We start from the raw sequence: 15,725 nt of genomic DNA, 5'->3' as shown, positions 1-15,725 counted from the left end.
CCTGAACTACCTCTCCCAGATAAGCTGCCCAAATTCTCTGAATACTAGGCCCTGGCAACTCCACATTCACTTACTGTAAAAGTGTAAAAGGTTAGGTTACTCCCCAGGCTGTAGAACAAGTGCCCAATTGCCCTCAGAGATAGCATATCCTCATCCAAAAGGAAACCTAGCCTGATCTTGCACCAGCTAATCTTTCACGTTACTGCAGCTAGGCACTTTTGTTTTCTTATCATCTTCACAGAGATCAGAGAGAGATTTTCATGGTTTTTCATGACTATTCTCTCCACTTTAATAGCCAAAAGCTAAAACCAAATAAACTTATTTACAGAGAAAAACCAGCAATTTTGTCTGATCAATTGATCTATCTCATTCTTACTGAAACTGCAATTGTGTTATTCTGACTGACAGATTCTCAAGAGAGATTTAGAAAAAAATATTTTTGATCAAATTCACTAAGGACAGAATGTTTCAAGTGGGCATGTCTGGCTAGAATCTCCCTGAACTATTTAGTAACAGCACATCAAAAGTCTGCTGAATTTTTATTTCCCATCAGAAAAATAACAAAACCAATCTGAAATCTGGAGCTGGTATATAGCCTAGTAGTAAATACATTTTTTTGGCTGCTCCTTTCTTTTCTCCACTTCAGAGCTATGTTTAATGGGCTGAGAGAAAGCTGTTTGCTTGCAGAATCTTATTATAGACCAGAAATACACTTGTTCCAGAGAAGAGTAATTTAATTGGTTCCAAGTCAAATGATGTTAACAGGTGTCACCTCACCAATCCAGGACTTAAAATGGGTTATTATAAACAGAACTAATACGTATTTTTCTGGCTTTTGCTCCTATTTGTTATGCAAGACTGCATGCCCCTGTAATGTTCCTCCTGATTATTTCTAGCAACTTTAGGAGGTGGTTGACATGTGCTCATGCACACGTACTGTCAGCTACCACATAATGCCTGCCATTTTCTTGCCCTTTAGCTCAAGTTCTTCTCTGCTGCCATCTGCAACTAAGGCCTGCACAGCTTAATATAAACTGCAAGGAAGCCTTGATCAGTATTTCTGCTTCTGACAGGCTCCGTGACACTTCAGTGGAAGGACATTACATTGCTGGGTCCATGGATACACAAGGTCCACGAGAAGGCACAGGTAGAGGGAGAATCTCTCTGTCCCTTTCAGAGTTTCACATTGCTGAGCTTAATTGTCAAAGAGTTATAGAGCTTTTATCCATAGCTCTCTCTCTTCCCCTAGGACCCAAACAAGCTGTAGTGAAATAGGATGGGTAGAGTGTGAGTCTGATGGCCATGGAAGGTACCTCTAACATGTAATTGTAATTGAGGTGGACCCCAGCTGCTGTGCTCTGAAATCATAATCAGGTTTGCACAGAGGCCATGCTTCCCTGGCTGCTCTCAGTCAGGAATTGAGCGTGAGAGTAATACAAAGGGGGACACCCTGAGAATCATGGGACACTTCTGATAGATGTCTTTGTCCGTCTAGTCAAGGCTATGGTTTTTCCAGTGGTCATGTATGGATGTCAGAGTTGGACTGTGAAGAAAGCTGATCGCCGAAGAATTGATGCTTTTGAACTGTGGTTCTGGAGAAGACTCTTGAGAGTCCCTTGGACTGCAAGGAGATCCAACCAGTCCATTCTAGAGGAGATCAATCCTGGGTGTTCATTGGAAGGACTGATGCTAAAGCTGAAACTGCAATACTTTGGCCACCTCATGCGACAAGTTGACTCACTGGAAAAGACTCTGATGCTGGGAGGGATTGGGGGTGGGAGGAGAAGGGGACGACAGAGAATGAGATGGCTGGATGGCATCACCGACTCGATGGACATGAGTTTGAGTGAACTCCGGGAGTTGGTGATGGACAGGGAGGCCTGGCGTGCTGTGATTCATGGGGTCGCAAAGAGTCGTACATGACTGAGAGACTGAACTGCACTGAACTGAACTGAACAATGGCAAGCCACACCAGTACTCTTGCCTGGAAAATCCCATGGATGGAGGAGCCTGGTAGGCTGTAGTCCGTGGGGTCGCTAAGGGTCAGACATGACTGAGCGACTTCACTTTCACACATTGGAGAAGGAAATGGCAACCCACTCCAGTGTTCTTGCCTGGAGAATCCCAGGGACAAGGGAGCCTGGTGGGCTTCCGTCTATGGGGTCACACAGAGTCAGACACGACTGAAGCGACTTAGCAGCAGCAGCAGCAACAGCTTTGTCAAACTTTCCTTAGAACTAGTCTTATAGTCCAAACTCCCTTCCTTTTTTCTCTCACAGGCATTTCCCTCAGTACATTTTTCTTTTTGCGTATTTAGTCCCATCTTGGCATCTTGCTTCTCACAGGACCTAGATTAGCACAGGGCATCTGTTATGTGCAACAGAATAGCTTAAATATTCTCCCTGTTGCTGAACCACGTGTATCTTCTTGATGACTCCCCTTCAAAGGAATTTTCTCTCCCAGGTGGCTTCTAGGTCCTTTTACAAATAATTTGATGTAGACTTCAGTTTCCTCCACCCAGGTTTGCCTGGCCTGCTCAGACACATCTAGATCTCAGTAGGAGATGTGATGTGATGGAGGCTCAAACTAAGCCCCTTGTTATATATCCTAGAGCATCTATTACGATTCTTCACCAGTTCAACGTATGGTTAGAGAAACAAGAGAAATACAAGCAACTATCCTTGCTTTTGACATTAAAATTCAGTGAGATAAAAATCACACATGTGCCACAAGTGGTTTTAAATGCAGATAATAATCATTGATTTTTCAAGGACAGGAAGAGAGCATCAAGAAATATGGTTTCATCTTTCTCTGGGTTTCTATGTATGTGGGATAATGACAGATAATAGCAGAAAGCTGTTTCTTTCTGTGCAGGTCCATGATTGGTTGAATGTGAAGACGTGGAGGTGAGAGAAACATAATCATCATACTCATTACTGTGATGGGCTGAGCCCATCGCCTTTCATCAAGGCCTTACTGAATTCTCTTACTGTGTCAGAGACTTGTTGATTCAGGGACTGACATGATATCTTCACTTTTTGCTTCCCAAAGTAAAAAGGTGGATGGAAATTGAGAATAAATTAAACAAGTTAGTTTAGCTTGTAATCAGGCATAAGAACTCAACATTGATTTTCAAAGGGTAAAATATTTTAGAGTTAAGAATATATATTAACATATGGAGTGGGAAGAAATAAATGCCAATTAGCTCTTCAATACCAGCGTCAATATGCATGTTGTTTTATTAGCAAAAGGCCTTTGGATAAATTCTAGATTAACAGGGATAGAAATAATGTCAAAAATTACTAATTTAGTATGTCCTCCTGCTGATGGGAAGAACAGCACCTTGAAAGAAAGTTAGTATGGAATGTTAAGTCATGGGAATTGCTCACAGAAAAGAAAATACCAAAAGAATTAAGTAAAGCTAATTTGAAGACATAAATTTTCTTTGGTAGTGAGGTTTGAAATCTTATTATTCCAGCCTTTTGACTGAAAGACAATATGCTGATTTTTTTTTTTTGAACTTGCAGATTCTTGGGGTTAAACTTGGGGTTGAATGGCTGTCATGTGACTTTGGGTGGCTTGCAAATTCTTCAGGAGAGAGTTAGGTCAACTAACAAGAAGCTAAATGCTCAGTATTATCTCACTCTCTTATGATATCACAGGATAAACCATTAATATCAAGAAGCTTCTGAAGTCTCTATCTGGGAATTTGTCAGTGCACCAGGAACAGCAATCCCTGGCGTAATGTTAGACAAACTTAAATGGGACAACCAAACAACTAAACAGACTCATGAATAAGCAGTAGGATTTTATCTTTCAAGTTACATTTCATTGGTCATTGAAATTGACCAAGTAAATTAAGTTGACAGTATTAGTGAGCTGTGTTGTGATATGTTAACCCTTCCCCATTGCATTTAGCATTTTAAATATTGGAGAGCTAATTCCTATCCCAACATATACAAAATAAATGCTTGTCCCATAAATCCAATACCAACACATGGGACAGTACAAGTAATTTAATTCTGCAAGAATTAGAAAAGATAAAGGCTTTTCAAAAATCAGATTCCTTTACTGAAAATATCTTGCAAATTTAAGATTGTGTCTAACCTCAAACATGAATAAAAAGTAATATAAACTTTTTTCCTTTTGGCTACTGATATTAAATCTTCTTTATACTTTTACATTTTCAATATTTTATAATAAATATATAACTTTTTAATTGTACAAAAAATAATTTTGAATGGTTAATAAAGGAATGGGTATGACTTAGTGAGTAGGGAAACATCCCTAATATTTGAAACAATCTGGCAAAACTTGGAAGAAAAAGATAGAAATCTGACTACATTCAAGGAGTTTGCCAGTGTTTGACTGAACTATAATTTTTATATCCTACCTATCACTTCAGTAAGTTTTGTCTTTTTACAAGACATGTGACAACAGAATGTTGTATTAAGGTTCCCCAACATTGAGTTTACATCAAAAATGAAGAAATGGAGTGGAAAGTTTTTGTTTTAGTAATATTTATAGTTTATGAGGAATAATGGGGAAAAGTTTGGAGAAGGCAATGGCAACTCACTCCAGTATTCTTACCTGTAGAATCCCATGGACAGAGGAGCCTGATGAACCACAGTCCATAGAATCGCATAGAGTTGGACATAATTGAAGCAACTGAACATGCACGCACACACAGGGGATTTTGTTTATGTCCTCTGGAATATATTATTTTGTTTGAATTTACCTGGGAATTCAGAGAGGACATTTGTTCTGTTATCTATAAAGAAAGAATTTGATGAACAAACACAATTGTTGGGGTCATGTTTAATTGATGTATTTTCAAGTTCAGTTAAATACTTTGTGCTCATTTGCTCAGTCATGTCGGACTCTTTGTGACCTCATGGACTGTAGCCTGCCAGTCTCCTCTGTCCATGGGATTTCCCAGGCAAGAATACTTGAGTGGGTTGCCATTTTCTTCTCCAGGGATCTTCCTGACCCGGGGATGGAACCCATGTCTGTTGCATTGGTGGGCAGAATCTTTACCACTGAGTCACCATGGAAGCCCTGTTAAACACTTCAGAGGCTCCATTTACCACCAGACACCTAAAATGTTTATTACAAACTCATTTTAGTATCAAATTTTAGTTAATGTTTATGTTTGAATGTTACACAATTTTATTTCTTTCAGATATATTCTATAACTCATGCTTTCCACTAGTTTTTACCAGTTCTCCTGCTACCCCCAATCTATCTAAATGACTGAGTTTTGCTGTATGGGTTTACTGCTGTATTAGTACATTGACAGAGATATATAAACCATGGCTTCCACAGCTGTTTCAGATGAAACTGTATATTAATGTGTAAACTTGCAACATACAGCTTAGCTGGAAAATTATGTGGAACAGGTGACTGGGGAGATAGCTTTCACCACTTGGACTAAAGTCAATTTTGAAGGAGCTAAAAGATGCCTATCGATTTCTGGTGCATGTGTGCTGTTTGAGGAGTGTGTGTGCACTGCAGAGAACACTTTATACTTCAAAAAAGCTGAAAATATGGGTGGTTAAATGAAGTTACACTTTTACACCCTCGTGTGGTAAGTGGAAGAGGCAGCCAAATGAATTAAAAATTTGTTAATATTAGTCTATCACTCTTGGTTTACAATGTTTGGAACACATGTTAGAGATACTTGTGAAGATGTAAAAGATGAATTTAAAACCTACATTAATTGTACCAAAAGTCAACTGGAAAGAAAAGGATTTTAAGTCCTTGAGCTTTTATTAATAATACAAATTCGCAGCCAAAGGAACAGCCTTAGTCAACACATTTCCACGTCCCCCTAAACACAAATAGCCTCCAACCTTTGGAGGTTGTTCCTTCGAGATGTTTCACCAGTGACATCACAGTGATTGCCACCTCCCTTGGACTACTTTAGGCCCTGCCCAGAGCCCAGAAGTCCAGACAGCCTGGGAGACAAGCAGGAGTTGGAGCCCAAGTTGGAGAGAGAGAGGAGAAGCCTACTGCAGCCCAGTGTGTCCTTGACCCTATTCAGGTAACAGCAGGATTTTTAAGCTTAGCATACAGTGTGTATGTGTGTACAAGTTGCAAATAAGAAAATCACAGGAATATTTACATTTCTTAATGAAACAGACAATGCCTATTGTACACAGTGTTTCTTTGACTAGAAAGTGAATATTATTGATTCTTGTTTTCCTTTTTTTCACCTTATGGGATGTATTTTCTCCCTTCCTATTAAAAAATATCATACAGGAAAATATGTCTTCCATCTTTTCAAAGTCTCCATTCAAAGAAAGTCAATATCAAACAGTTTATTCAGAGTTATTTTGTTTTTTCACTTTGAATCATATACTGTGATCTTGATGTCAGGAAAGATTTCAAATGAGGCCAAAATTGTCTTTGTGGGTTAACAATAGAAAAATGGAAGACTGCTGATCTGGGTTTTTTTCTAACTTTGGTATAAATGTGTGTGAAATTAGAACCCACTCCCTATAGTTAGCTTATATGTTGATTGAATTGGATTCACTAGAAAGTCCCACCTTAATGCTGTGTTTTATTACTTTAAAAACATACAAAACAACAGCATTTAAGCTTACCATCAAAGTGCAAGATATAGTAAGAGGTAAACCATAGGTAATAAAGAAGTGTGATGAGTAGCTGTCAATTCAGAGATCATTGAAAAAAACGTGAGGAGTTCATAAAGCATACCCTTTGAACAATTATTGTAAGGCAACACCTGTATAAATATCACTCAGGTCAAGAAATTGTCATTGGCACACTCCAGAATTCCATTCTTGATCACTTTTTCCTTTTGCCTCATCATCGGTAATCATCATCTTAATTGCTGAGCTACTCTTATCGATGGTTTTCTTTATAATTTTACCATCTCTGTCTGTGTTCCTAAACAATATAATTAAATTTCCTGTTTTTGGCTTTGAAGAAATAGAATTACATTCTGTTTCTTTTTGTAAATTCCTCTTTTGCTTCATAGTTATTTTTGTGAAATCCACCCATCTTATTATGTGGTGCTATAGTTCATATATTTTATTTGCTCTATAGCATTTGAATGTATGAACATACCACAGTTCACATTCATTATATTGCTGATGAACATTTGAGTTGTTTCCAGCTTGGGGATATTATGAAAATGTTGCTATGAACATTCTTATATATATATATCCTGGTATATATGTGCTTGAGTTTCTAGAGAAGGAGTGAAAGAGCCAGATAAAAGAGAATGAACATTACCAACCTTAATTTAAAAATGTCAAATTGTTTTCCCAAAGGTCAAAAATTTACACTAGCCAGGGCAGTTATTTGTGGTTATCATTCATATTATCACTCCTACAGAGTAACCACAATCCAACAACTATTTCCAGTCTGCCAGTTCTAGTTCTGCCTCTAACTTGCTATGTGTCATCACACAAACAACTTAACCTCTCTCTAAAAGTCAGCTTCTTAGCAATAATCTTGGGAGAGAAAACAATCACAAAACTTGCCTGAGTTGTAAAAGTCAGAGTTGTTGTGAAGGTCACATGAACAAAGCTCTGGAGAACTTTCAGCAACATTTTCTGAATATGTTCCTGTTGGGTCACAGTCTCATAAGATTTGATGGGACAGTTATTTTGCCCTCCCTGAGTTGGGTTGTTTTGATCATTGTAAATAAGGCCTCATATTTTTTACATATCTTTGTACTTCTTTGGGACTTACTCAAATAAATTGGTGTTTGGACCGGGATTTAATTTTATTAATAAATTCATAAGGAAGAATCTGCTTTAGAGTCTTTAGATTCTTTTGTTCTTAGGCTCCTTGCCTGAATTCATCAACTTCCTGTCCTCCTCTGCTCGGTGTTCATGCTTATACATTCTCTCTACTTCCTTAATGCTTCATTTTCTTTGGTTTACTTTCTCTTTCAAGCAAATCTTTGTAAAGATTTTCATTGGAAATGGTGTAGAGGGCAAAAATATAAGTAAGAATTAAAAAGAAAGTGAAACATGAACCAGTTACCGTTGGTCATATTTTAAACCAACATTCAACAATGTACCTGTTAATATAATCTTATCTGAACTTCAGTGTTATACCCACAACAACATAAAATATTAAAAAGGGTCATTCGACTGGTTTATGCAATTAATAATTTGGTACACTAATAATAAAATAAATATAGTAATTATAATTCATAATTCAGGGGAGACTTCCTTCCCCTGAACTTCCACTTGAGAAAATAAAACACTTTTTCCCCTTAAACTTTTTCCACTCCGTAGTAGACTTTTGCTCTAAATATTTAAAATTTTATTTTTAATCTTTACTTTCATTTGGTTTGCATATACACAGTGTCAATTATGACACATCACTGGAAGTAATAATTTCATGTTTCACAAAGCATGATTTTCCACAAGTATTATCTATACAGACTATAAAGATACCACCTCCACTTTTTGAAGTGTTTACAATATAAGCACATCCTGGACTTGACTAAAAATAGCTGGCACAAGCCCTTGTTGAAATAGAAGTACCCATGGGGTTAACACTTGCTGTTTGGACTGAGTGCCTGTTATGTGAGGGACTTTTGGTTGACCCCAGTAGGCTCTATGCCCAATGCAGGGATTTCAAGAGGCCAAGCAGCTGTTGAAACTACTTAATGCTTTCACAGGGTTAGACAAAGATAGATCAGTTCGAAGCATGAAAAATTATGGTATTCTATCTCTGTATGTAATTTGAAGTAAGAAAAATTCTAAGCCATGACTTTTTTTTTTTTTTTTTTTCTGTTTTGGTGACCTTACTTGCTGGTAGCAAAGCAAGCAAGCATGCACACACATACACACAGAGGTAAGTTGGAGAAAGAAAAATGCAATATTTTGTATTTTATCAAGTGAAAGTCACTCAGTCATGTCTGACTTTTTTGTGACCTCATGGAATTCTCCAGGCCAGAATACTGGAGTGGGTAGCCTTCTCCTTCTCCAAGGAATCTTCCCAATCCAGGGATTGAAACTAGGCCTCCCACATTGCAGTCAGATTGTTTACCAGTTGAGCCACAAGGGAAGCCCAAGAATACTGGAGTGGGTAGCCCATCCCTTCTCCAGCGGATCTTCCTGACCCAGAAATTGAACAAAGGTCTCCTGCATTGCAGGTGGATTCTTTACCAATTGAGTTATGAAGGAAGCCCCATAAGCATCAATATAATCATCACAGGAAAATAATCAGAACTGTATCAGTCTTTTTGACATCAGGTCAAGTGAAAAAAAAAAGGCTCTCTGTGTAAGTCAAGGTTTCTCAGAGAAACAGAACCAACAGGGAGGGTGTGTGTATGTGTGTGTAACATAATTGGCTTATATGATTGTGGAGGCTGGCAAGTCCAAAATCTGCAGGGGAAATTAGAGGCTGGAGGTCCAGAGAAGAGTAATAATTCTAGTCCAAACATAGTCTGGAGGTTAGATATCTGAAATCAAAGTATTGGCAGGGTTGATTTCTTCTGAGGTCTGTCCTTGGCTTGCATATGACCATCTTCTCCCTGTGTCTTCATATGGTCTTCCTTTTCATGTGTTTGTGTCCCAATCTCTTCCTCTTATGAGGATAACAGTCATATTGGGTTAGGACCCATCTTAATTACCTCATTTTAATTTAAGCCATCTTGATTACCTCTTGAAAGACCCTATCTTCAAATACAGCCACATTCCTCAATAAAAAAAATATATAGTTTCATCCCAAGATACTGGGGATTAGGATTTCAACATGTGAATTTTGAGGGGGGATACAATTCAGCCTATAACACATTTGCCTTCCATAATGCTTCTATTTCCTTTGAGGAAAGATGCTCACTAATTTCTTATGTTTTCTTTGTTACTTTCTGATAGGAGGTAAGGACAAGCAGGAGGTCTTTGGTGTGCCCTCAGAAGTTTGCCTTCAGTTCTCACCAAGCCACTCTGAGAATGGAACGATCCACCCGGGAGCTGTGTCTCAACTTCACCGTTGTCCTGATTACAGTTATCCTTATATGGCTCCTTGTGAGGTCCTATCAGTACTGAGATGCCACAGCTCCTGGAATTGACTGCAATGCTCCAGGGCTGTCTTCTGTATGCCCTGACATCCCACTGCTGTCATGGGATGCCTTTTCTGGCACCCCATGGCACTTCTGACCAGTTCGCACAATATCTGGGGTGCCTCCAGAGCTGCTCTCAATGGCTTCAAAGTGTTTGCCAGTAAGCACTAGATTTATTCCCCAATTTTTACTGCAAATGTGTTAGACAAGCCACAAAGTTAAAAGTAAACTGGATTCATGATGACATAGAATGTTAACAAGCCCCTGATCTGTCTCACCACACACCCCTTCAACCCACACTCAGCAACCAAACTCTAAATCAACCTGCCAGAAGAAAGAAATGTTAAGGGAAGTCTTTGTCAGCCCCTATAACTATCATGTGAATAAAGTTAAGTCAACCAAAAATAAGACTTTTAGAATTTATTTTAGCTTCTATTTGTGATATTGCATTTAATCCTTGATTGAGACTGAAGTGACAAATGTTACAATATTTCTAGCATTTGAGATAAGCCAAGATATTCCAACTGCTGAGGATTTGAAACCAAGTCAATTAAGAGTGTCATATTTCAAACAATTCCATTGGTTCATTGTTCCTCAAACTTTCCTTCTGAATTAGTCCCAAGGGCAGAGGGAAAATAAATCCATTTCACTCGGAGGTCTGGAGTACAGCCTGAACTGTTCACTAAAAGCACAAAATTTCTTTGAAACCTTGTTTTATCATTAAAATTGACGAAGGTATATTTTATTCTGTAATATCTCCATTTTGCTTTATGTATATTTACATTATTTCCCATTGAGTAAAACTGAAACATGAGTCATGTCCCTAAGAGTAGCATATTCCAGTTTGGTTATACTCATTATGCAAATAGAGCTAGTCGCTAATAAACTACAGATGTAACAGAGAATAGAAAATACAATATTCATGTTTGCGAATACGTGAAATAGACATTTCTTAAGCCTGTTGCCAGAAAACCCCACACTAGACAGATCATATTTGTTCTCTGTGCTAATCTCAAGGTAACCATGGGGAAAGGGAGTATTGTTAAGCCTCATTTTTCATAGTACCCCTCATAAAGGCATTCCTTAATGAATGCAGCCTATCACTGCCTTTGCCTACCTAGCATTGTTATTCTCACCCCTGGATGCACAGTTTATTTACTTAGGGGTGATTTTTCAAAATATTTATTCTGGGTCCTCCTCAGACTCAGTTCAGTTCAGTCGCTCAGTCGTGTCCGACTCTCCGCGACCCCATGAATCACAGCACGCCAGGCCTCCCTGTCCATCACCAACTCCCGGAGTACACTCAAACTCATGTCCACAGAGTCAGTGATGCCACCCAGCCATCTCATTCTCTGTCGTCCCCTTCTCCTCCCACCCCCAACCTTTCCCAGCATCAGAGTCTTTTCCAGTGAGTCAACTCATCTCATGAGGTGGCCAAAGTATTTCAGTTTCAGCTTCAGCATCAGTCCCTCCAATGAACACCCAGGATCGATCTCCCTTAGAATGGACTGGTTGGATCTCCTTGCAGTCCAAGGGACTCTCAAGAGTCTTCTCCAACACCACTGTTCAAAAGCATCAATTCTTCGGCGATCAGCCTTCTTCACAGTCCAACTCTCACATCCATATATGACCACGGGAAAAACCATAGCCTTGACTAGTTAAATATAAATCTTAGGGGGTAGAACCCAAGAATCTGCATTTTCCAAAAGTCTTCTAGATAAATATATTGTGTAGCCAGAGGTGAGAAACACTGATACCTACACCAGTACTTCTCAAACTTTGCTGTGATTATGAATCACTGGGAGGACTTTTTAAACTGCAGATTCTAATTCAGTTTGAATTCTGATTTAGTCTGTAGTGGGGCCTGAGACTCTGCATTTTAAAACAAGCTACTTAATGATGCCAATGCTATAGTCTATGATCTCCACAGACTTAGCAGATTAGAATTGTGGAATTAGTACATTAGAATCACCTGGAACCTTCAGAAAATGACCCAAGCTTGAGCCCTATTTCCAGAAGTTTCTAACATCACTATTCTGGGATTGAATCTGAACATTATTTATTTTTAAAAGGATTCCAAGGTGATTCTAATGTGCAGCCAAGGCTAAGAGCCCTGAAAGAGATAAAGGAAAAAAAGTGTTATTATTTTGATAGGTTCCCACAAAATTTGAGAAACAATAGTGTATGGTCCTCAATATCATGTTCCCAATTTCAGAGTCAGACTACACATATGGATATGCAATTGTTAATGATTTAGTGTACAGCATGCTTACTCAAGGGCACGTGGCTCCAGGCCCCTTGGTAGAGAGTTACTAGTCTTTTTCTTACTCAAAGAAAATCTCAGAAAATCTACCAGTGTTTGTATATGTGTTTGAGAAGGTGTGTGTGTGGTAGTGGAGAGAGGAATGGACAAAAAAAAATGACAAATTCCGTCCCTCTGAGTATCGGTGCCAACATTTGCAACAGGTACTATTTATTGAATCTATTGTATATGAAGCCCTGAATTTGGCACTCCTGATGCATTATTTCCATTTAACAGATGTGAGAACTGAGGATTGTAGGCCTCACTAACTAGATATAAGTAGTGAAGCTAGGATGACAAAAATGCCGGATTAATTTCTGCTGGGGACTGCATACAAACCATGCTTAACTATAGATCTCTAAACCATTAGAATATAAATTTTTACCCTCACATTCTTTAGCATTACAAAACATCAGGCTAGTTAAAGATAATATTTGTAATTTTCTATGCAATATTTCTTGCTTATCAGTCCTCACCTGCTTTTTCTCTATTTTCATGTGATTGGATCTACTGATAGAACCTGTTATGGGTTACTTTTGAAGAGGTAGGACACCCTTTAGCTGGGACTAGTAATTTTGCCTAATTTCTCCCATGTTCAAGAGTCTTTCCTTTCCGTTCCGTTCAGTTGCTCAGTCGTGTCCTACTCTTTGTGACCCTGTGGACTCAAGAGTCTTCAGTTCAGTTCAGTTCAGTCACTCAGTCGTGTCCAACTCTTTGTGACCCCATGAATCACAGCACGCCAGGCCTCCCTGTCCATCACCAACTCCCGGAGTTCACTCAAACTCATGTCCATCGAGTTGGTGATGCCATCCAGCCATCTCATTCTCTGTCATCCCCTTCTCCTCCTGCCCCCAATCCCTCCCAGCATCAGAGTCTTTTCCAGTGAGTCAACTCGTCGCATGAGGTGGCCAAAGTATTGGAGTTTCAGCTTTAGCGTCTTAGTCATTATTAAATTCCAGTCTCATTTAATAATCTCTTTTTATGTATAAGCTTTCCTATGGCCTGAGTTTTCCTGAATCATCACAGTACTATATCAATATTGGCCCTAGTCACTCAAAAGCTGTCCAGTTCTGTTCAGTTCAGTTCAGTTCAGTCACTCAGTCATGTCCGACTCTTTGCGACCCCAGTTACCCCCAAATAAGATGCTAGCTCTCCTCAGGAACCAAAATGCTGAATTATGTTTGCTAAACAAAATTTTAGCTCATAGAGTTGAGCCTACATAGCTTCTCTCTCTTTAATTCATTCATTCATTATAATTATGTGAAACTACAGGTAGCTTATTGTACTAACCCCTGGGGCTAAAATGAAGAATGAGACGAACAAGCCCCATTCTCATGTAGAATATGATTTACCGAAGGAGACATAAACAGATGGTCATCATGGCATAAGTTCTTTCACAAGGGAAGGATAGGATGTTATTGAAGGAGATTCTAGGCAGAGGGGACAGTATTAATAAATATCTAAAGGTCAGAAGTGAAGTGAAGTCGCTCAATCGTGTCCAACTCTTTGCAACTGAGTGAATTGTAGCCTACCAGGCTCCTCTGTCCACAAGATTTTCCAGGCAAGAATACTGGAATGGGTTGCCATTTCCTTCTCCAGAGAGCATGACAAATTCAGGAAATTGAAAGTATCTGCTAGCTGAAGTATAGAATACCTCTCCAACCATTGGCAGAAGTTATACCACATAAGGACAGATCTCAAGATTCTGACTTGAGTTGATTTTTGAGTTGAACTACCTCTGGGATCCCTCATTGTCAAACCTCCTGCCACTGACATTTTTCTGAATGATGTCTGTGCCTACACAGATGTTAAACTTTGAGTCTTGGAACACCTGGCAACATTTATCCATAACTGTCAGAACAGTCCTCCCCAGTAACCATCATACTGTTTGCACAGCTCTCTGTTGGGTAATGGTCTCTTCCTACAATAAATTCTGGGATGCTAAGATCCAAGAATATCTTAAAGTTGAGCTGCTCTCACAATGCCAACAAATCATATGAATTTTAAAAAGGTGTGCTGTTGGTTTACACTTTTTTTCAAGTCTCCCTAAACTACTAAACTGGGCATCTTTTGGAACATCTCATTTTTATCTAACAATTTTTTACATTGAGGTAACACAATGCTTTTATCAATTTCTACCAGCACCAACACCACATCTGGTCACCAGCTCCTCTCCCTTGGACTGCCATGTAATAAACCTTTTAAGCGTAAGAAATTATCCAGATAATTCATGATACAAACCATAGCTCTAAGAAAAAAGACCCAAGGTATTCCAACCTGATCAGCCTTCATAACCACATTTCCATCTCTGCTCCATTGACCCAGACATGAGTGTGTGAATATTGTTATAAAATGGTAGTGCTGCCATTGTTTTCTTCTACTTTAGAGCTCTCAGTCAATCTAGAAGCCATCTCAAGGGGAGAGGCCCCCTTTCACTTCCACTGGGACCTAATGCTTTTTGCCACTCCCACCTGTGCCCCAGTTATTTTGATACATGATCCTTGCCATTCCTACATAGGGTTCCAGAGCCTGCCTCAAGAAGGTAGGGTTCATCTGTCACCATCTTGAAATTCCATCACCCAGAATCCTATCCTGAAAGTCCAGAGCACCCCCAGTACTTAGAGACAAACTAAACAAATTCTGTCCCCTTCTCCTCTGAATATGTTACCTCTTGTAGATATATTTTATCATTATCTTGCTTTCAGAATGTCTTTTAAAAAAATTTGACATAGAAGAGCCTTCTTAGTTGATCCATGTAGCTTCTCTTCTGTTTACCTATCCTTCTTGTCCCCCCTCCCACCACCTTTTATTTCCAACCATTTTCAACATTTGTAGTTTTCAAGTGTGCCATGCTCTCTTATCAGTCCTAAAGGAAATCAGTCCTGAATATTCATTGGATGCAGAAGCTCCAATACTTTGGCCACCTGATGTGAAAAGCAGACTCATTGGAAAAGACCCTGATGCTGGGAAAGATTGAAAGCAGGAGGAGAAAGGGATGACAGACGATGAGATGGTTGGATGACAGACAATGAGATGGTTGGATGACATAACCAACTTGATGGACATGAGTTTGAGCAAGCTCTGGGAGTTGGTGATGGACAGGGAAGCCTGGCATGCTGCAGTCCATGGGGTCGCAAAGAGTCGGACACAACTGAGCGACTGAATTGAACTGATTCACTCTTATACTGCAGTGCGGAGAAGGCAATGGCAACCCACTCCAGTACTCTTGCTTGGAAAATCCCATGGATGGAGGAACCTGGTAGGCTGCAGTCCATGGGATCGCTAAGAGTTGGACACGACTGAGTGACTTCACTTTCACGCATTGGAGAAGGCAATGGCAACCCACTCCAGTGTTCTTGCCTGGAGAATCCCAGG

The 15,725-nt window shown here is 39.3% G+C and overlaps 1 protein-coding gene across 1 annotated transcript; it reads left to right on the top strand.

The window, feature by feature from the left end:
* Positions 1 to 5,907: 5,907 nt before the first annotated feature.
* SLN (sarcolipin) lies at positions 5,908 to 10,686 on the top strand. The gene is made up of 2 exons (XM_088842909.1): positions 5,908 to 6,043; positions 9,864 to 10,686. The coding sequence occupies exon 2, from the start codon at positions 9,939 to 9,941 to the stop codon at positions 10,032 to 10,034; it is 96 nt and encodes a 31-aa protein (XP_088699035.1). The 5' UTR covers positions 5,908 to 6,043; positions 9,864 to 9,938; the 3' UTR covers positions 10,035 to 10,686.
* Positions 10,687 to 15,725: the final 5,039 nt, after the last annotated feature.

Source organism: Moschus berezovskii, chromosome 14 (assembly GCF_049115385.1).
Source record: "Moschus berezovskii isolate FMDL1 chromosome 14, NW_MosBer_1.0, whole genome shotgun sequence".
Taxonomy (NCBI): Eukaryota; Metazoa; Chordata; class Mammalia; order Artiodactyla; family Moschidae; genus Moschus; species Moschus berezovskii.
Note: the sequence above shows the minus strand (reverse complement) of the source record. Positions and strands in the feature narration are given on the sequence as shown.